The 21,141-nt window shown below is 34.9% G+C and overlaps 1 protein-coding gene across 4 annotated transcripts in view; it reads right to left on the reverse strand.

The window, feature by feature from the left end:
* Positions 1 to 341: 341 nt before the first annotated feature.
* NEDD4 (NEDD4 E3 ubiquitin protein ligase) overlaps positions 342 to 21,141 on the reverse strand; it is a 49,863-nt gene continuing 29,063 nt past the window's right edge. For all 4 annotated transcript variants that reach the window (XM_048956488.1, XM_048956486.1, XM_048956487.1 and 1 more), the window contains 23 exons: positions 21,024 to 21,085; positions 20,198 to 20,300; positions 19,563 to 19,732; positions 18,881 to 18,998; positions 18,586 to 18,753; positions 16,770 to 16,835; positions 16,015 to 16,134; positions 15,365 to 15,571; positions 14,033 to 14,110; positions 13,730 to 13,784; positions 13,585 to 13,643; positions 12,718 to 12,783; positions 10,418 to 10,647; positions 9,685 to 9,806; positions 9,522 to 9,592; positions 7,244 to 7,339; positions 6,086 to 6,159; positions 5,888 to 5,948; positions 5,264 to 5,323; positions 5,068 to 5,175; positions 4,540 to 4,636; positions 1,450 to 1,522; positions 342 to 1,374 (listed from right to left, as the gene is read on the reverse strand). In XM_048956488.1, coding sequence (XP_048812445.1) covers positions 1,272 to 1,374; positions 1,450 to 1,522; positions 4,540 to 4,636; positions 5,068 to 5,175; positions 5,264 to 5,323; positions 5,888 to 5,948; positions 6,086 to 6,159; positions 7,244 to 7,339; positions 9,522 to 9,592; positions 9,685 to 9,806; positions 10,418 to 10,647; positions 12,718 to 12,783; positions 13,585 to 13,643; positions 13,730 to 13,784; positions 14,033 to 14,110; positions 15,365 to 15,571; positions 16,015 to 16,134; positions 16,770 to 16,835; positions 18,586 to 18,753; positions 18,881 to 18,998; positions 19,563 to 19,732; positions 20,198 to 20,300; positions 21,024 to 21,070 — 2,352 coding nt within the window. In that variant the 5' untranslated portion in view covers positions 21,071 to 21,085 and the 3' untranslated portion in view covers positions 342 to 1,271. The remainder of the gene's footprint in view (positions 1,375 to 1,449; positions 1,523 to 4,539; positions 4,637 to 5,067; positions 5,176 to 5,263; positions 5,324 to 5,887; positions 5,949 to 6,085; positions 6,160 to 7,243; positions 7,340 to 9,521; positions 9,593 to 9,684; positions 9,807 to 10,417; positions 10,648 to 12,717; positions 12,784 to 13,584; positions 13,644 to 13,729; positions 13,785 to 14,032; positions 14,111 to 15,364; positions 15,572 to 16,014; positions 16,135 to 16,769; positions 16,836 to 18,585; positions 18,754 to 18,880; positions 18,999 to 19,562; positions 19,733 to 20,197; positions 20,301 to 21,023; positions 21,086 to 21,141) is intronic.

The following is a 21,141-nucleotide window of genomic DNA, read 5'->3' on the forward strand; positions in this document are numbered from 1 at the left end:
TTTTATCATCAAGCTGACTAATCTTTTTAACCAGCACTTGCTCAAAAAAACAAACAAAAAAGCATTAATATTCATACAAAATAATACCCACATTTACAAAAGAAATCAAACTAATATTTATATGACAGGTCGATCTACAATAAATTGCACATTGTTGGTTATGACTTTGGTTATACTGTATTAACAAATTTGGTTTCTAGACTAACAGTGGAGAAAAAATATAAAAATGCAGCTATAGAAATTAGCATAACCTGTAAACATATTAAAGAACCAAATTCTGCCCCTGGTTATATGTGCAAAACTCCCACATGTTTCTGAGAAGCTTGCACACATCAGACTGCTGAACTTGGCCCAGAAAACCCTGTAAACATGTTCTTTATTGTTACGTAGTGCAATACTGCAAGAATGGATAATAAAGGCCTCTAACTACCAGTAACCAATACTCTGTGATACTCATACAAATTTTGCTTTAAGATTAATTTGTTGCAAAAATGCTGAATTGAAAACATTATCCATTGTTGAACTACAAATTTATCAAAAAAAGTGAACACTCAATAAACCAACAACAGTATACAAATTCTGACAAGAAAAGATACAATTTCTCATTACTATTCAGAATTATGCTGCTTGTGCCTTATAGAAAGTCCCAATTTTGTTACATTGTCTTAACAAAAGCAAGTTAGAAATAGAAATAATAAAATAAAAAAACCTGTAAGCAAGTCAACGTTCTGCAAACTGATAGCTGATAACACCAACAGATGTTCTGCAATGTTTTACCAATTATGCTGAATTATAAGGTGCTTTGGGCAGGTCTGTAGCAAATAGCCTGAAGCAGCACAGATGATATTGCATTACATGAAGTACATATTTTTAACTCACTAACAATTTTAGTCGTCTCTCTCAAAGCAGCAATTCAAATTTACATCCTCTGCAAAGATTTCTTCACAGTTTTACTTCAGTAGTTTACTGCAGGACAGTCTGTCAAATACTGTAAGAACAAGCAACTGCTTAAAAACATTTTAGCTGTTGACTTACTTGGCACTGGCCCATCCAATGTATATTTTGTAGTAACTATCAAAGTATACAAAACTGTGGAAATGGCAAAATATGTTTTCAAACGTTAGTGAATTTTTAATACTTATTTTACAAGTGATACTATGAAGATTGAATACTCATGTGACAAAGTAAAATGGTAGTCCCTGGAAAATTCAAATCTGTAAACCCTTGAAATGAAGTTGCAGCACTGGACCGTTACAATTTATGTCTGTGGTTTAATCCACCCCATCAAAGCCCTGAGTATTTTCAATCGCTAGAAGAAGTTTATCCCATAAATCTTCAAATGAATCATACGGGGGCAAATCCAAGCGATTAAAGCTGAAAAACAGATGAAAATTCTTAAGCATTTCATCATTAACTCAAGGATATAGTTTACCTAAATTAAATACTCACCAGGTATGAGCTCTTGGCAATTTTTCAGGGGTACCCCACTGTTCAACTGTAAACAACTGTGGTCCATTTGAACCTGTAAGGAAGAGCATTTCAGTTCTAACCTGAACATATGATTCTTCTCATTATCATTACAAATTATGAAATACATTGTTCTTCAGTCACCCAATTCTGACTTCTGCACGAATCAAATACAGTACATGCAATAATGGTCAATAATTTGAATCTACTTGAAGTATTTCTTGGTACATCTTAATTTCAAGAGACTTTTACACCTTCGAGTCAGAAGTCTAAAACCTAAACACGTATGCATAGCAATTGGCATTGAACACTTCACATGGAAGACAGTTTTATGCTACATGTGTTTTTTGTGTGAAAATTTAGACGTATTTATCACAATGTGCCAAGTCACAAAACCCAGCAGAAATTATTCAATGTGTACCTTTACCTAGGCTACAGCAGAGTAGAGCAACTGAACACTTTTTGAAATACAGCAGCCGTATGTGTAATTCCACAAACTCAGCGACCTCATGAAATGAACACATGCACCTGAGAAAACTGTTGGTTAGCAACTGCAGCTCCAACTACACCTGAGTCTTCAGCAACTGTTTTACATATGACATATCTGAAAGTTTTTTTTAAATCTAATGAAGTCGTCCCATTGTGGATGGGAAGAGCCCTTCATAACCATTTACTTAAGCTGTTGAAAGCATTTGTCTGCAAAAAGAGCATAGTTCAGAATCACTATTTTGTCAGAGAACAGGAGATGACTTGTAATGGCTGGTGCCCTCTCACTTCTACAGGGAGACCATCAATACAGATAGGAAGCTCCCAAGATGGAGTGGCTCTCTGCCTCTAAACTGGAAAAGGCAAAACACGTTTCAGACGAGTAGCAGTAATGCTAATATGTTGATCCATGAATACATCTAAGGTATACAGCTTAAGGTACTCCACACAGTACCTATGAAATTATTTTGGTTTTAAAACTCAATATGAAAAAAAGAGAAGGTGACTATGACTCCTCTAAAAAGGCTTTTTTTGTTTGTTGTTTTTTGTTATACAAGTTACACTTGTCAATAAAAAACATTTCATCTGTGGTTTTATGGAGGCATGAAAAAAAGGTATATGCATAGTCACATTAAAAAGAAAGGATGATACTATAACATGTAATAAAATGCATAGTGCACCAATAACAAATAAGATAGAACTCAAAGTTGTAGAAATGGATGTGGAAAAAGATAGCCAAGATACATAAAACAAAGCAACAAAATACACAATAAATGACATATGATAATATATATATATGATTATATATATATATATTAAAACAAAACAAGTGGAGAAAATCCTCCCACAACTGCTCACATACACAGAAAGACAGGAAATACCAACCAGTGCACAGTAACTACACTCTGTATATATACACTGAATGAATTTGACAGATGACAGCAGACACTGAGCACATAAAATATCATCAGGAAAACTGATATAGCAGTAGCTGTGGGACTACCTCCAGCTGCATGTTTGTTCAGCATGCAAGGCTGGTTAGAGAAGGCAACTAGAAAGAATGCCTGGAAGAAGGATGAAGCAGAGAAGTAGCTCTACAATTGACAATGCTTTCTACCATGCGATACAAAGATAAAACTCCCTTTTCACAACCAGGTGTGAATAAGCCTGTATTTTAGCCACTCAACTACTGAGCTGGAGGCTTACAAGGCAGAGGTAGGGGGAAGACAAGAAGTAGAAGAAATCTCATCTGTTTTGTGCCTTTGTTCTCAAACTTCGGTCGATTCACACCGTATTTTTTTAACGAGCAGAAATTCCCGGCGTGGCCACAAGAGGGAGATGTGCTGCTAGGAAGCGAGCCGCAAGAACGAAAGCAGCCCGGGCGCGGGGCACTGCAAGCACCCTTCAAAGACAAGCAGGTACGAGCGTGACTGGGCCCATTGCTGGGATTTAGCGAGGGTGGCATGCTGACCACAGTAAAGAAGAAACGACTGTAAAAGAAAGAGCCAAAGCACTGTGCTCACTGAATTTTTCATTAAGATTAAACAGAGATAGCAAAACTGTGACTTGGCCAGAGGCTGCCCAAGGATATAAATCCCTGAGCAGAAAGGGGTTAAGAGATTCAACAGTTTCTTTCCATCATTCCTTACAGGATTTTGTTTTATTTGTCTAAAAACACTTCCAGAGGCAACAGAATTCCTATCAAGTTCCATGTGCTGCAGTTCCAAAGCAGTGCCCATGGATCAGGTGTGAGAGCAGACACCTGGCTCAGCTCTGCTGCACACACCATCCTTCTCACTGGTACTCACAACTCCTTCAGTGAAGGAGTGGAAAGAAGAGGAAAAAAAAGAAGAGAAAAAAAGAAGAGAAAAAAAGAAGAGAAAAAAAGAAGAGAAAAGAAAGAGAAGGGAAAACCAGGACATACAGTGGTTAGCATTTTTCATAGTCCTATTGTTCTATATACAAATCACTGTCTTGTTTACAAAGAAGGAAATATTTATTTAAATACACAAGTTAGACTGTTCTGTCACTTGCCTTTGCAATTCAGCCTTAACGAATTAGTTCAGTAGGAAACTCAATAGCTGATGGCAGCTGAAAACAGATTTCTCACAAGCATCCCTACCCTTTGTGGGCTGTCCTATCTGCTTGCCCACAGACTTTCCACAGCAGGCCAACTCATTTCAGCACTGCAGTCTGCTTCCCACTGCCATCTGTTTGCTTCAGTCTCCCTACTGTGGGTTTGCTATTTCTCTCTTGGCTCATGCTTAACTCACATCATTTCAGTGGTCCACTTCAGAGTATATCCTTACAAACAATTCTATCTGTGTAGGTGTGGCTTGGGGGCAGATAAAAGCAGTTACAGAACTCATGAGAATCTGAAGTTAACTGCTCATGCCAGCGTGTCTTTGTAATAGTATCTTCTGTAGCAGAATTTTCTTGAAGCTCATCAACGTGTGAGAGACCTTTGTAGCTCTTCAGAACTCATTTTAAAACAAATTAAAAAAATAGGTATGTTTAAAGTCAAACATCATTAAAATAGCTGAATCATGTTCTCAGTCAATTGTGAACACAATCTTCGGTACTCACCATAAAGCTCAGCAAATCCATTCATAGGTACACGTGACGTGCCAGTAACAAATTGTAGTAATCTTATTCTCTTTTCAGAGTCCATCATTAAGACTGCCTGTGTGTGATAATGATTACAATTAAAGACTTAGTGAAAGGTTTTTAATTAAGGTTTTAAGCTAGTAGATTTATGCAACATACTTTCCACCCCTACTGTCTTTGAAGTTTCCTGATGTTATCAACTAGTGGCCAAATTCCACTATTTTATTAAATTGAAGATTTTAACCTCTTCTGTGTAACTATGCCACAGAAAGCTACACAGTAATATTTAACCCATTTTGTTTTTTTTTTTTTTAAGGCAAGTTCTCAGCAGTCTGTTACATTCCTACCATGCATATCATTCAGTTTTCTTACTGTCTCAGAATTTTCAGTATACAAGTATTTACCCAACTACTGATGAATCAACTACATGCTGACCTAACACAGCTGAAAGGGTGCATCTTTTGAACAGGTTTAAGTAAAAAAAAAAATTTAAAAATCTTGCAATACCTTCCAAAACCACTGTATTACTTGATGATTTACACTGTAGCCATTTTTGTATTTTGTATGCAGTTTCCAATCAGCTACATCCACATCTCCCAGTCCACACATCAGTAACTACATAAATGAAAAAAAAACAAGCAAAGTTTAAGTCTGTAACATTAAGTTTCATTATAATTTGTTTTCTTTTCTACAGTATGCTTACCTCCAGCTCATTTTCATCAAAAATTTTAATCAGATCCTGAGGTATTAGTTCAAAAAACCCCTAAAAAAAATGACAGAAGGTTTTAAAAATCAAGTTAATATTATTTATGCATTTTTGTTTGCATAGAATGATATTTATGCGTTATAGAAAACAGAACTTAAGTAACATATCACATACAGGTGTTTGAAATTCAGTCATTCACCATCTGGTTACAGGACCTTTATTTCACATTTCTTTACCAGCTATACTGATTCATCAACTCTGATCATCAGATATGTAAATATCACTTACACAAATAAGGATAAACTAGCTAGTTTCATTTAATTATTTTAGTCTGATTCCATTTTCATCACGCAGAATTCATTAAATAATTTGCATTACAGTTAAAGCTGTCAGCAAGGATTGAGAAATATGCAAATTTTCCAGTATGAATTCACCACCTCAGTAAAAATTTACCAAAACAACTTAGGGCAGAAAATTTAAAGCTGCCATTGGAAAGTGCCACTGCCTTTTTTATCCTTGTAACAATACTACCACAGGTCTTTAGGATGTCACATTCTAAAAAAACCTGTCTTAAGATTGGATGCAACAAACTGTGCAAATCTTTTGTTTGTAAAATTATACCTCTTTAAACGCTGCCATTTGTTTCTGTACTCTGCTCACAAATCTCCACTGAATTACAAGACTGTGGAAAAAAGTGAATATTTAAATTAAAAACAATTTATACACAGGAACAACTTTCTTTTGTTAATACAGCCAACACATAGGCTTGATTCTTAGAGAGGCTACTCACAGATACCCTGCACAGTGACCACTACTTACTGAATGTAGTCTCTCTTGTTCTTGTTGGTGACAACAATTTCCGATCCACCACTTTTTAGTTCATGTTGATGAGTCTAAATGAGGTACACAGAATAGATTTTATGTAAGATATGCACAACAATTCATGTGTCAATATTAGGTAATTCAGCTAAATCTTGAAGAATGTAGAATTTGAAAATTATGATAAATAGTACAAGTTCCAGAGGTCATAGAATATATATTTTTTCTAATGCATTATTTAGAGATGCCAGATGACAGTATGTCAATCTCAATTTTTTATTATTTGGCCACAGTAAGTGCCTTAAATTTGCATACAGGTTTTCAGTAGTATTGGCTTCATTAACTGCATGTTCAGTGAACAAGTTTCATTTGCAAATATCCACGAAAAACACTTGCAGAACAATTTCAGCAGTGATCTCCTGTAAATATGTGAATCTACTCATATATCAATAATTTTTTTATATCAGTAACTGATTTATACCATCAGAACCTCAGTAGACAAATGTCAAATTTTCTATTTATTACAGATGTAGTATTTCGGACTCTTAAGTGGAATCAATTTAGTTACACAAGACATCAAAGGCTATTTAGCCTGTTTAGATCTTCCTGGCACCTGTAATTTAAAAAACCTTTGGTATTTCTGTGTGACCTATCTTGGACAACTTTCTATACTAAACCAAAGTGGTTTATTCCATAGTTGTCTTGAACAGCTTTAAGAAAAACAAAACAGAAAACCCTATTATTACCTCTGAGAGAAATTTACGATTCCAACCATTTCCCTATGAGGGCATCCTTCCCAGCAAATCAGACAAAAATCAGTTTCCCCTCAATCAAGTAATGGGACCATCAATATTTTAGTCTTAGCTGCTTTTACAGCAACAGCCACATTTCAATGTGAGTGCTAAGAAAAAAGTATAAGATATTGTTTTATGGCTGTGCTCATTTCCAAGTCCTTTATCACATCACATCCTGACTAACAAAGGACAGCATGAGCATGTGCCAGCTAAAGGAATTAAGTTGAATAAACAAACCAACATGACTGAACGATGGATTTTTTTTGTTTGTTTTCTTAATACCATACAGATGGTATTAAGCAACTATTCTCAAAGGTCAAATGTTTTATGTTTTGCCTACTCTAATTTACATATGCATACTAACCTGTCCAAAAAGTTCTTCATCAACTATAAATCTGAGGTCCAGTTCCGCTGGATCATTTTCAAGAATCCATCTCAGAGAATTGTAATATTCACTATCCTAAAAAGAGAATTGCAAGTTCAATGAATGAATATGAGAGACTTACTTAAGTAGACACTGCAAAAAACAATGTTTCTTAAACAAATACAACTAAGTAAAACAACTCCTAGTCTTTTGCAGACTGTGTGCAGTAGTGATTTCATTGTACTTGCCCATCAAAGCCAACAGCAAATGCTTCACTCTATACTGAAGGCAGAAAATTTATGTTTCAAAGACCTTGAAAAGCAGATACGTTGGAAAGCACATAGCAATTAAGCCTTATCAGAAAAGTGTAGAGCTTAAAAAAAAAAAAAATAACATGGGAGAATGTGGTTTTAAATACATATATACACACACTTAATTAAAAGTAATTAACTATATTTAAGTTTTTATTTCCATTTGCGATATATTCTCCAAGCATGAACTATAGATCAGATTTTCTCCTGTTTTTTTTTCATTTACTGTCATCAGCATTCTCACAGGGACATGAGAATACTGGAACATAACACTCTTTTTCCAGATAGGTGACATCTGTTCTCTTTCTACAGGAGAAACTCCTCTTTAAAACATCACAGCTGTCCAGGACAACGATAGCTAACCTTTCAGTGCTAGGTGGCACATTTAGTTTTAAAAGAACTGCGCCAGTCTAATTAATCTGGTGTGAAAACATCACATTGGAATGAACGGTTTGCCAACATCAGATTCACAAACTAATGTAATGCCTAGCTGGTACCTGGATACCTGTTTCCCTCAAGGCATCATATCTGAACTCCCATCTTCAGTTCTAAAGCTTTGATGGACACATCCCTGCTACAGTAAAGCTTGTTAAAGCAAAATGACCACATAAAAAAACCCTTCAAACAGGATGCATAAGCTAGTAACTCACAAAAAGGCTGCTCTAATTTAAGTGCAAGGGGAATGGTGTCAGTGAGAAATGAATTTGTTTGTTACTAAATAAATAGTTTATTATTAAATTGCGTTCCTTAAAAGCACAGTTACTGTAAGCATCAGGTACAAAGAATGGAGTAAATAAATCCTTTTTCCTTTACAAAAAGCTACCATGCAGGTTAGATATGGAATGGTATGTTTATGAGCAGCGGCCTCTTGTAATGGGCACAGACAGAAAGTAAATCTCTCTTCACAACACAATCATTAAGCTTTTCTACACATAAGTATCCAACAATCGTAAGCATGAAGTATTGTCAGCATAAACCAAAATGAAAAGGAAATTCTTGAAAGTGGGCAAAGTCCTTTGCTCATTAGTAGCATGACATATAGATCTCAGAAGGTTACAACCTGCAATTTCAGAATAGTGAATACACAATTAAGTTGTCACATTTCCAGCTAAAAATGGCTCTGTTACAGCTCAGTGAATTCCACAGTCTCAAACAGTCTGTACTGGGTACACAGGCTCTACAACTGTACAGAACTACAAAGACTTCTGAAACTGAAGAGTCAGCATTCTCAGGACATGAATCACATGTATCAACACTGCAACAGGACATCACAGCATGTTCAGAAGTCATGTTTAGACTCAGTCTCTCATCTCTGATTTTATTTTCCCTTTATCATCAGACAAGACTTCAGAAACTTAAGACGTGAAAATTAAGATGCACAGTATTTAAAAAAAAAAAAGGACAAGACAAAAACTATTCTATTACTCAGAAGCACATAGTAACTATATTCAGAGTTCTCATGAGACAGTAGAAACAGTAATGAATTAGAGACTGAACAAAAATCACTCTGCCCAAAACCACTCTGGGTAATACCCCCATTATCAGGGAAACTAACTAAATTTACAAAAGATTGTTTTTTCTCTAAAAATACTATGCTTTGTTATTAACTACAGTTTTCAGTCTCTGGAAATACGGGTAATATGTTACTTTTTAACAATCAAAATACACACAAACATAAGAAACAGGTTGACATGGAGATTTCTAAGCTGTTAATGCTTATATTTATTTCTAAGTAACTTTCTGCCTGAAATATTTTCAGAAACACCGAATTTAGTCAAGTTTTTCGTCAACTAATTGAGGCTGGAGTCTGTCATTGAAAGTTTCAATTCCTGTACAACTTCATCTCACAGAACACATATCCTAAAAATTCCCTGAATTATGTATTTTTAATCTTCACAACGTCATTAATTACAAATATGAAAAATTTAACATGAAATCCTAACATACAGATAAAGTAAATTACATACCACAGACTCCATATCATGAAGTGTTATTGGCTTTTGGAGCATCATCTTGTAGAAAGGACGGATGAAAAATGCTTGAAAGGAAAACAAACATATTGAACAGTAGGTAACAACATTCAAAATATGCACAATATCAATCCAAGTACTGTATGAAGTAAATACCAACCATCCAAAAGTTTGCCATGGTAAACAGCCATTCCAGCTACTCGACCTATAAACTTGAAATAAGAGAGATGATCTTCATTGCACAGTCCAGAGTTTGGGTTGATCTGCAGAGTATAATTATCTCTGAAGTGGAGGGGAGCAGAAGGAAAGAAACAAAAACACAATTTTTTAAAAACTGGAACAGTTCAGCATTCATAGATCTGAAAGACATCACTGATTAAATCAGGTATTACTTTTCATGAAGTTAAAGAAAAGTTATATTTGGATTAGTAAATTACTAATCCAAAATTAAAAATACTCACCAGAAGATTCTATTAGCTTAGCAGAAATAACACCACAAATTATCATTGTAAGCTACAGATACACCACATAGAAGTGCTTAACTCCTATTAAAGTAGTTTGAATTACTTTGTCAGCATTATCTCTTAAATACTGCCTCTTTGTTCTGAAGGTAGTAGATAGCCACAGATGTACGTTTGTGCAAGCAAAGATGAAAAGGCCTACTGCTGAAAACAACAAAAAGGCAGATTTTCTTTCCTCAGTACCCTTCTGCAAAACTAGTATACACAGGATATTTCAGTTATTATCAATTAAACCCTCCAAAGTTGTTTAGAAGGGAGGAGAAAAAAAAGAAAAAAGAAATTAAACGAATTCCATTTTTAAAGTATGCAGGAGAGATACAATGGATCTGCCTTCCCTAGCACTCAAAAATCTTCTGGAACTATATTACTTACGTAGCTGAATATTCGAACAGTCCATAGTAAGGATTAAACATCTCCTTAGAGAGAAGGAAGAACCATTCCCTGGCCACTCCTCCATAGTCTAAACCTTTTTCACCATCAAACTCAATCCAAAGTCTTGCTTTAAGGAAGTCTGCTCTCTTCACAGCTATAATTCTTCTGTAAGAATCTTCAAGGATTGTTGTGCGATGAATTTTCATTTCAAATCTGTTTGGAATATCACTCTAAAAAATGACAATGAAGAGGAAAACAGATTAATGGAACAAATATCAGTGTCTGTAAGCAGACAAAAACAAATCCTCGTCTTAAATAACGTGGAAACAAATGACTGACAAGAGGTTCTATTTACACAAAATTCAATCAGCATGGAAAGCTTCAGATAAAGTTCTACTGATGAAGAATCCCAAGAAAATCACGTTAAGATAAATTCTTATTAATAACAACATATGCTCAGTTCTGCATGCACTAAGATATGGAAACTTTTAATTCATCGTATTCTAAGCTTGACTGGAAAAAAGAAACAAAAAAAACACCACCACAACACCTCTGAGTTTATAAATAAAATTATTTTATTATATTTTCCCCTGATTTATTTCACTTTCAATATATAATTCTGCACTTTAATTCTAATGGGTGGTATAGATGACAAACAAGCATTCCTAAAATATTTAAATAAAAATCAACTGACTTAAAATTTGAAAACAAATCACAAGGTACTTACTATTATATATGAAAGTATTTAAATTAAAAAAATATTCAAGGAGATGATACTTGCTGCTGAGTTTTCAGAGATAAAACATTGCTTACGTACTAAAATCACTATATGAGAACGAAATATTTTCTTGATTTCACTTTTTTTTGGCCAGTTCACTTAAGCAACTATTACAGGCAAAACTGAGAAATTCAGTGAATATAGGAACAGGAAATTCCAACCCATTTTGCACAATGACTAGATTGATGGTGCAGTGAAACAATATAGCTCAGATTTTAAAGTTCTAAGTATACTACATTGAACTAATGAATTTTTGAATGCAGAAATGCTTAACTGAAGGACAAATAAAGGTATCTGTCTTTAAATGTAATGCCTATATATATAGGCATATGTATATATATCTCCATCCAACAACAGCTTGATCCAAGCTGAAAACAAAAAATAATTGGGGTGAGTGCATTATCTATCATTTCCCAAACTGTAAAATAATATACAGTATAGATATCATATTTACATAGCATCTGAAATATACAGGTCTATTTCATCATTTCAGACAGCTAAGAAGCATTTTAAAATAAAACACAGTATTCTTAGTTGCAAATCACTATTACAGAAAAAATGTTCAAGCAATTATAGAATGTAAAACCAAATTTAGATGATTAAAAAAGGTCTACAACAATTCAATCTCAATTTAAATCAATCCATTACCCTAATTATCATTTGCATAGCTGTCAACATTTAAAAGGCAATGCTAAAGTATGCTTTAAAATCTGCATTTTTTTAAATTGCTCTGGTTATACTGGATACATGAGCAGTGTATCACTTCTCAGGTAGAGATAATGACATTAGAACAAATGCTAAGCTTGCTGACTATGAAAATAAGATGTGTATGTAATTATGTAAGATGTACACATCAGCTCAAAGTGCATAGGTTTTAGAAAGGCTAGAGATAAATTTGCAAGGTGAAGGTGAAATAAAGGTGTCGACTAAAACTCAACCACTACACAAAACATCCCCAAGGACACGAAATTTGGTGGCAGCTGCCCACAGATGTTTTCTTATATGAATAACCAGATGCTAAGTGTTATAAATACAGCAGTCACTGCCAGCTCAAACTACAGTTTGCAAATCAGATTTATAAGCTTAACATTTTAAGGCTATAACAATTTGTTACAGTCATCTAGCCTGATCAGATTTCTACCTGAACAGTTTAAAATCTTTTTTGAGAACTCCTCTTTCCATATTCTGATTTCCAAAAACTATTCCATGCTATGACAGTGATTTTCAATCTTTCTGTTTACAGCCTACCTGAATGTTGAGTATTTAACCTTTTAAAATTTCTGCTTTCTAATTAGACTGCTTTCAGTTTCATGGCTTAAAGTCACAAACCCTACTGTTAGATCCAATGGCAATTGTAATCAAATTAATCAAGCTGCTGCTGCACAAATGTATGTATGATCAGACAGTCCTACATTCTCTAAGCAGGTCAGGAAATACAAATTCTCCTCCCTTTAACCCATGCTTTCTTTGTTTAGGGGCATGCATTTCTTAACCTTGTGCTGGGTTGCTGCTGATTACTGACCTGTTTCTTCAGTTTCTTTCTGAAGAACTCATACTTCCTCTTGTAGTCCCTGGAGTAAGGCACAGCCTTTGGAAAAACAAACAAACAAAACCCAAAACCAACAACTGAAAACGTGTTCTAGGTATTCTAACAAGTAATGTAAGAAACTAGCCTATATTTGTGAAACATATACGTTCAAGTTCTGAGAAAACAAGAACTTTTTTTTTTTACTAAGTATCAACAATATTTTCAATTTATGAGTATATGGATAGCATAAAAATTCTGAAAATTACTGCTTTGTTCAGAACATTTGTATTGATCAGAATTTACCCCACACAGAATTTATCCCACACTTTACTATTAACTGATGTAACCGACTAAAATCACTAACTGGTCAAGATCAAAGTGATGAAAATGTCTTTGATGACTTACACAGTGTTTAGTCTTTCCATGCTCTATCATGAGAAACCTGGCTACAAACACCTCTATTTTCCATGGACAGATTAGGTTGTTTACATATGTGGGCTATTAATAAACACAGATATCAGTTGAACACTAAAACCCACTCTATAATTATAATGTGTACCATCTTTCCAATTAGTCCTGGTAATTTTGCACTTCAGATAAAGTATCAAGGCCAGATCATTATTTTTCACTTAGAAATGAATTTCATTCCATTTACAGAAATTTTATTTTTGAACTGATTTTTATTTCTGGTATTTAAAGACCACTTCCAGAGAAAATCTAATAAGCATTTAAAGAAATAAGTATGCCTTCTTCAAATATCTTCAAAATTTCATCTTGTAGACCTGGTAAATGATGAGAGCTTGTTTGGATTCTGTCAATCACACTCCTGAATGACGTATAAAGCTATAAGAAAAAACTTACTGGTCCAGTTATCGCCACGTTCTGCAGTCGAGGATCCTCCCATTGTGTTTTCTTGGTATCTGCAAGGTATTTCATAATTATTTCCCTTAACTTAGACAACAGTAATGAAATGATGAGTGGTGTGAGAATATTACATTGTACATACTGTGGTTTATGAAGAATATTCTTCCGTCTGTGTGTGTTCTCTCTTCCCACCCTGGCTGTAAGAAGGAGATACTTAATTTATAATCACACTTTGCATAGAACACAAGGTCATCAGCAGTTGTAAGGACTGCTGCCTGCTCCTCCCACCTACTCTTAACTCTGGAATTCAAAATTTAGTTTGTTGTTGCTGTTATTTGAAAAACTGTGTTTTCTAAAGCAGCAGGCTGCAGTTTTTTCATGTACAAATTTAGATAGCGGCAGTTAAATTGTTATACCTGAAAAACAAGTAATATTATATACTTACTGGTAATGGCCCTAGATCTACTGGATCTAGGGAAGTCTTTCTCCTCAGATGAGCAGGAATTTTCAGTCTCGGATCTTCCTTTGAGAACAAAACAATCAGCACGTTAAAACTGTTTTGAGGGTTTGTTTCGTTTTGCTTTGCTTTAATTTTCTTTTCCTCTTCGTTACTGAGCACGTAAAAAGCATGCCTAGTACCAACCAGATAATTGTTGCATATTCTACAGCTAGGCAGCTCCTTGAGGATCATCAGTCTTTCAGTCCTTTACAATCATCATGTTTTAATCTAATTTATTTAAATGCTCTCACTTTTCTACGTGCATACACACACACACACACCACACACCAATCCTTCACTTAAATCAGTATTGGTATAATTGGTATAATTCCACATAGTTTCTGGAACACCCAGTTTTATTTGTTTTGGTTTTTTTTAAGTTTAGGGTTTCTTGTTTTGGATTTGGGTTGTTTGGTGTTTTGTTTTGTTTTGTTTTTTTGCAGGGAGAAATTGAGAAAATATATTTGTGTTAAATGATCCCTTTCCATGATTCGAAAGAAATTAAAATTCATATGGAATCATTTCACATATTCTCTACATTTCCCTTTCACCTAGCAGTAATACTGACCTACCCTTCAAACAGTTAAGTCCATCTATTAGGAGAGGCTGGTGATAAGCAGTACCACTCAGCAGAATCAGCTTTACACTCTCATCCATACTGTGGCTACACCTGGCCTGCTCCAGGAATTCACAGCAATTTGCACTGTGCACTGTAGGATGTGAAAGACTCAAGGTAATGGATTTCTTGCTGGAAGATTACAAAACTGACCTCTGCTAACAGTGCATATAAGCTATTACAGTTCTACTGTTTTAACAGCAACATTATTTAGGAGATGCTCTACACTTGCAAAACTGGTTCCCATACACAGTATTCTCCTTCTAAGTTAAACTTTCAAGTGCTAATACAGTTTGTAAAATTCATGAGATTCTTCTCAGCAAAGATATTTTAAGTTACTCAGTTTTTTTTTTTTGTTTTTTTTTTTTAAATCATGTATGTTCCATAACAGACATGACACAGCTGTCTTGCTTGAATAAATGCACAGCAATACTTTCCCTACTGACAATAAATCACATTCACATCTGTAGCTGTATTTTCCTTCTTGCGTGAGGTGAGAGAGTCGTTAGGTTTTTCCTTGTTTGTTTGTTTTGTTTTTAGGAAATAAAGATGCTAGTAAGGAAATGTTGAGGCTGAAGAAATCTATGCAAGTTTGCTGAAAGCAGGAAAGCCTTGACTTGAGATAAACTAGAACTTCAGTCCATGAAAGCAGCTATCATTACCCATGTTGTAGTTTTGGTGTTGTGGTCAATAAAGAACGGTCTCCCATTGGGTGCATGCCGAACTTCCCAGCCTTTAGGGAGAAATCCTTGCTCCACTTCAGGCTGCTGATTAGAACACTGTTGTGATGAATCACCTGATGTTGCTTGTGGCTGTCTTGCTATAGAAGTATTTTGTGCAGTTGGCAACTGACCTGCTTCCATAGCAATCTGCAGACAAAAAAACAGAACAAAAATAACACTCATAAGGAATGTCTGTAGAACAATGTATTTTATCTTAATATTGAGGTACTAATATTTCTTGATTTACGAAAGCAGTTTCATAAAGCAAATGCCAAACAGTAGACAGGTTTGTTTATCAACAACATGACTAACAATCACAGATTAGGCTACCAAAGTTGAAAGATGTTTTTCAGGCTTCCCCAACAGCTATCACATTCCAAAAGGCTTTCCTGATACATTAATCACAGACTGACTTACCATAAATACTGCTGTTACTAACTCCAGTTGCACTCCCTCAGATTTTTGTATTTGTTATCAGGTTATGCCTCTCACATGTTTCATTTCAAAGAGATCTCTAAACTTAACTCCTATTATGTGAGGTGTTTAAAGGGTTATATGAATGAAAACAATACTTAGAATACAGAAGGTACCTGTACAACTGGTTTTATCCAAGTAGTAGTTCTGGAATTGTGATCTATGTAATATGACCTCCCTTTTTCATCTTGTCTTTCTTCCCAGCCTGGCGGTAATCCAGATGAAGTAGGCAGTAACTAAATATTAATGATAACAGAAGAAAAAACAGTTAAGACAACTACAAAACTGACTATGAAAAGGCTTTCCCCTGCCAAATTAAAAAAAACAGTAATTAACAAGATCTATGATTTTCCATGGACTGGAAAATTAGAAAAGTAGTGTTTAAATCCTTACTGAAGTATCAAGTGACAGAATTATTTTTTTACTTCTAATTCAAGCTTCTCATCCAAAAGGATTAAGAAGACTAATTTATATATCTGCTTTAGACTTGGCTGATCCAGCCTAATACTTCTGGATAGGAACTCACAATTTTGCAGCATCACCATGAAAATGTAACACAGGGACAGTGGTATAGCCTTTATTATAAAAGCAAATGATTTCAGAAATAGTATTTCATGGGAGAATCATTTCCCTCTGTAAGCTCTATCCATGCATTAAGTAATGTTAACCTGAAAACACAAAGTCAGAAGATGGAAGTTATTTACAACTGAACTTCAGTCTTGCTAGACTCTCATAACTGCAACATTATCAGGAGAGCTGCCCATTATACATAGTTATAAAATAAAATGCTCTACATCCTCCAACTTCTGTGCTACACAAGCCTCTGATCAGTACAAGTGTCTTGAACTAATGTTTTTGGATGATGACATACCACTGGATGTGCAGGCTGCTCTTCAACTCTGTATGTTTGCAGACTACCTCTTCTGCTGGAATGGTTCTTGAAGTAGCAGAGAAGAATGGCATATCAGCTATTATTGCAGCTTTAAGGACAACAGCAAACTGTAAACTATGATTATCACATTTTAAGCTGTTACAGTTTTCATCTTGAAAATGTCATGTTTTGAAATGACCTTTTAAAAAAAATTTGTAAACTGATGTTTCAACACTGTTAGTAACATTGTTCACAGCATCTACTGTAACTTCAAAGAAAATTAATAAGAGACTTGAAAAAGCTTTGAAAACCTAACAATAGATATTTGGGCATTTTAAACATCAGTTACTTGCAACCAGTTACATTACAATTTTGAATTTACAATATAGAACTCATCACTATTTTGTCAGTGGACTACAGCCTATGAGGCATCAGAGTCAACACAAATTTTCAGAGAGTTTAAAGAAGACATGAAAAATTGAGATAATAGCTTTCCAAAAGAGGTGGTTCAATTACTACAGTTTGTATAAGCACCCATATTTCTGCCTAGAGCTACTTCTTATATATCATCCCCTACAATTAAGCAACTGTATTTCATCCTCCTCCAGAAGTTTCAAGATTACTTGTTCTCTATATACCCATGCACCCTCTTAGAATATTTCAGAGAAAGCAATTGATTTTGTTTTGTTTTATTATTTGTTTGGGTTTTTTTGATTGGTGGTGGTGAAGGGATACAAGACTGTTGTTCTAGCTGGCTGCTACAAACAACACGAACATCTGTTTTCTCCTTTACCCACCAAGCAAACAGAAATAATGGTTTTCTTGGTACCCATAGGATGCTGAATACATAAGTCTTGTGGCTCCCACACTTCACTATTCCCAGAAACACTTAAGATGACTTTGTAAAATCTTATAAAAACACAAGCAATTTACCTTTAAGTCACATTTGGAATGGCAACTTCAGCACCACAGAAGTTGATAATTTCATTTAAATACTGACATCTTATGCATCATATGGTCTGGGTCACCTTTGCAGGCCTTCCTCAATGGATAGCGGATTTCTCAAGTCATATATTTATACATATCAGTTTACAAGGCTATTTGTGAAGGTCAGCTTTCACAAGACAGCTAAGCTCATTTAATTGCTTGCTGCCACCAAAAAGACTCACTCATTGCTGTGTACTCCTGCTGTTTTTCCCTTGCTAGTGTAGCATTTTTCAGACAACTCAGGGTGCTCTTTTCACTTGCTAAAACAGCAAAAAACAGCATTGAGGAGAAAAAGCAGACAGCTTTCTGCTGGGCTAGTCAGCTGAACAGACTTGCAGGAAGCTAGACAAATTTCATAACTGGTGCAAGATTTCTGAACTGTATGAGTAAAGTCTCTTTTTTTATTGCTATGTAGTCATCAAGTTTACTCAGCCAAAATCATAGAACCTTATCCCAATATTTGCAATGAAAAATGAGTTATCTTTAAGCTTGTCCTAACAGAAGAAGTTACCAGTATGGAACTATTTCCCTAGAAATAAACATTTAGGATGATTACAGACAGCTTTCTTAAACTGCACTTTTCAGCAGTATTCAGATCAGCATGACTCTGGAATAAAAGGTAGATTTAGATTCTAAAACATAGTTAACACAAGCCTCAGACTCAGGCAGAAATTCCTGTTCTAGATACGTAAAGCAGGAAATAATAAAATGTTTGCTTGCATAGTAAAATTACTCTTAAATTCTCAACATTTGAGATGAAATAAAAAATAAAACAGTTGATACAAAGAGTTTATTAATGCAATTTTAACAATGAGAAAATGTAACTTACAGTGTGGGCTGCTGACTGGCCAGTAGCTGAACTTCCAGAGGTGTTAAGTCTGGTATTCAGCTCTTCTGCAAGATGAGTCTGTATATCACAACTATTCTGTGGCAGAGGTATTTGAGGGCTCTCATTGCTATACAATGTTGCCTCATCTTCAGTTATAATTTCCCAGCTCTTTAAAAAGAAAGAAAGAAAAAATATTTTAAAATACCTAGTTTTAAGTTCTAAATACTTAAAGTAAGCTTCTTGACTAGAGGTGAAAGCCTACGTGTGTTCCAGAAATATTTACATATGGTTTTACCTCAGGAGAATCTCTGCTGTCTAGATTTTCCGTATCTTCTGATATCTGCCGCCGATGAGTGAACGCATGCTGGGCCTCCAACTGCATGTTACCAATATCTGCTACAGCTACATTGTCCCTGTTGAAAAAAAAAAAATCATCCATATTAATGTTCTACTTTCCAACAGCAAAAAGTACACTTTACAGCTGTTTTGGATGGAGAAAGTGAAGCAGTTGTGAGCTATACAATTAATGTGAATTGTTTTGAATGGGAAGCATCAGTAAAATAAAATAATCAGATAGCATTTCAAGTATTATTTTTCAAATTCATATGCTAAGGGACAAAATTGGTAGTCTAAAAACGAAAAAGAAACAACAAAACACCAAGATAAATATAGTCACTGCTGGGAAGGAAGAACCAGTCTTAGAGCTGAAAAATAATCTCTGCTGCTTTTCTATATCATCTCTTACAACTACAAGCAGTTCCAACTTGAACATAAGCTTCCAGAGAGTAGAAAGGATGTTTTGTAGTTAAATGGACCACTAGTCAATGACCAAAACATATGGGCTTGAATGTTCAGATGTGGAAAGGTCTCAGATCTAACTCTCAAGGTGTGGATTTTCCAGTTCTTCCTGCCTTCAGTGCAACTAGAGAAAACTGAAAACTAATGTAAGGCTCAAATCTTCCAGCCAAAAGACATACTGAGCAGTTGGTCTTTTCCACTGTGTTCTTCTGAATTCATGATTGACATAATAGGTCCTGCCAAGGATGTCTTGTCTTTCTTCCCAACCTGAAGGCAGTGGAGGAGATTCCTGCTGCTGCTGTTGTGGCTGGCTAGAAGCATCCGGTTGGTCCAGTAAAATCCACCCAGGCTAAGAGACACAATATTAACTACTTTTAATTTGCATTATCAAAGTGAAAAAGTATCCCAAATTATTAAATCACCCCATTTTTAAGGTACAGCTCTACTATATCTTAAACCACTAAGATTGGCTCTCGGTTTTGTTGTATTTCTTAAGAAATGAGAGGACAGACTTCTGCATGAATCACTTTACTCTCAAACTTCTTGAGATGTAATAACAAAAAGATATATGGAAATACGGCAATGCAGTAAAAGAACAAAAGTGAAGTCTAATGTACATTTTCCCTTTTATGGAAAAGAACAACAATACACTCCTTCAGATAGAAAAACTATTTTGCACTGACTCACAGCTGTACAGCAAGACATAAGCAATCAGATCTAACTGCTTGTTTCTAAAAATATTTGTTTACTACCCTTAATAGCTGAAGACCAATGTTTGCTAGGTTTCTCAGAAAAAAAATATATATTTTCCCACCTCCAATTCCTCGGCCTGTTCTGTGGTTTCTTCTTCAGATCCATTGCTTTTAGGTAAGTAAGTCATCTTTAATCTAAGGTGACCTTTAACTCTTGATTTATGGCTGTAGAGGAGAAAAAGTGTTCTTACTGCGCACTTGTGAAGCTGTTACAAAATTCAAAGCTAAATAAGTCCAGCTGGAGGATTATTTTGAATCTTCTCCATATAAACTTGACTTTTTACAGTTCCAATTAACCAAGTTCTATAATGGTACCAGCTTTAAGACTTGGGAACACACTCCAAAGTGCTAAAAAATCTAAAATCAAGCAATGAAAAATTCTTCAAATTATCTTTTCTGCTAACAACGTGGCTGAGAAAGATCTATATAACCCAAGGGAAAAAACACTGACAAGCACTTCATGAATTTTATCTCTTGCTCTTGCTGATCTGGGTTAAAAATCTAAATTTGAAAACAAATACAAAATGTGTAACACTAAAATCAATACCAAAGTGTCCTGTATTTTATAATTGCTTGTTTTCTTAACAGGACTTTTAACATGTGAGCAGCTTTTCAGTTTAAGCTTTGTTATGTAATTAAAGTCATATGAAAGTTTATGAGAGGCAAACAGCAGACATCTTTTAAAGGAAGGGAGGAAACAATTTCAATTTGAGAAAGAATTTGGACAAATGCTGACTTTAGCAGAACCACAGACAATTTGCTCCACTGAAATTCAAGTTTCTGTGATGAAAACATGAAAATGTAGCCAATATTTATGTACACACCAGAATTTACATAATTGTATTGTTTGGATATGAAAGTTAGAATTTATGTGTGGTATTTACTAACCTTCTTGGATGAAGAACAAAATCCCTAAAGGTATACGGTCTCTCCATACTTGGATGTTCTGTCTGGAATAAGAGAAGTTTTTTCAAGAAGTTTGTATCATTGAAATTTGTCGTTTAGG

The sequence above is a fragment of the Lagopus muta genome, chromosome 10 (assembly GCF_023343835.1).
Source record: "Lagopus muta isolate bLagMut1 chromosome 10, bLagMut1 primary, whole genome shotgun sequence".
In the NCBI taxonomy this organism is placed as follows: Eukaryota; Metazoa; Chordata; class Aves; order Galliformes; family Phasianidae; genus Lagopus; species Lagopus muta.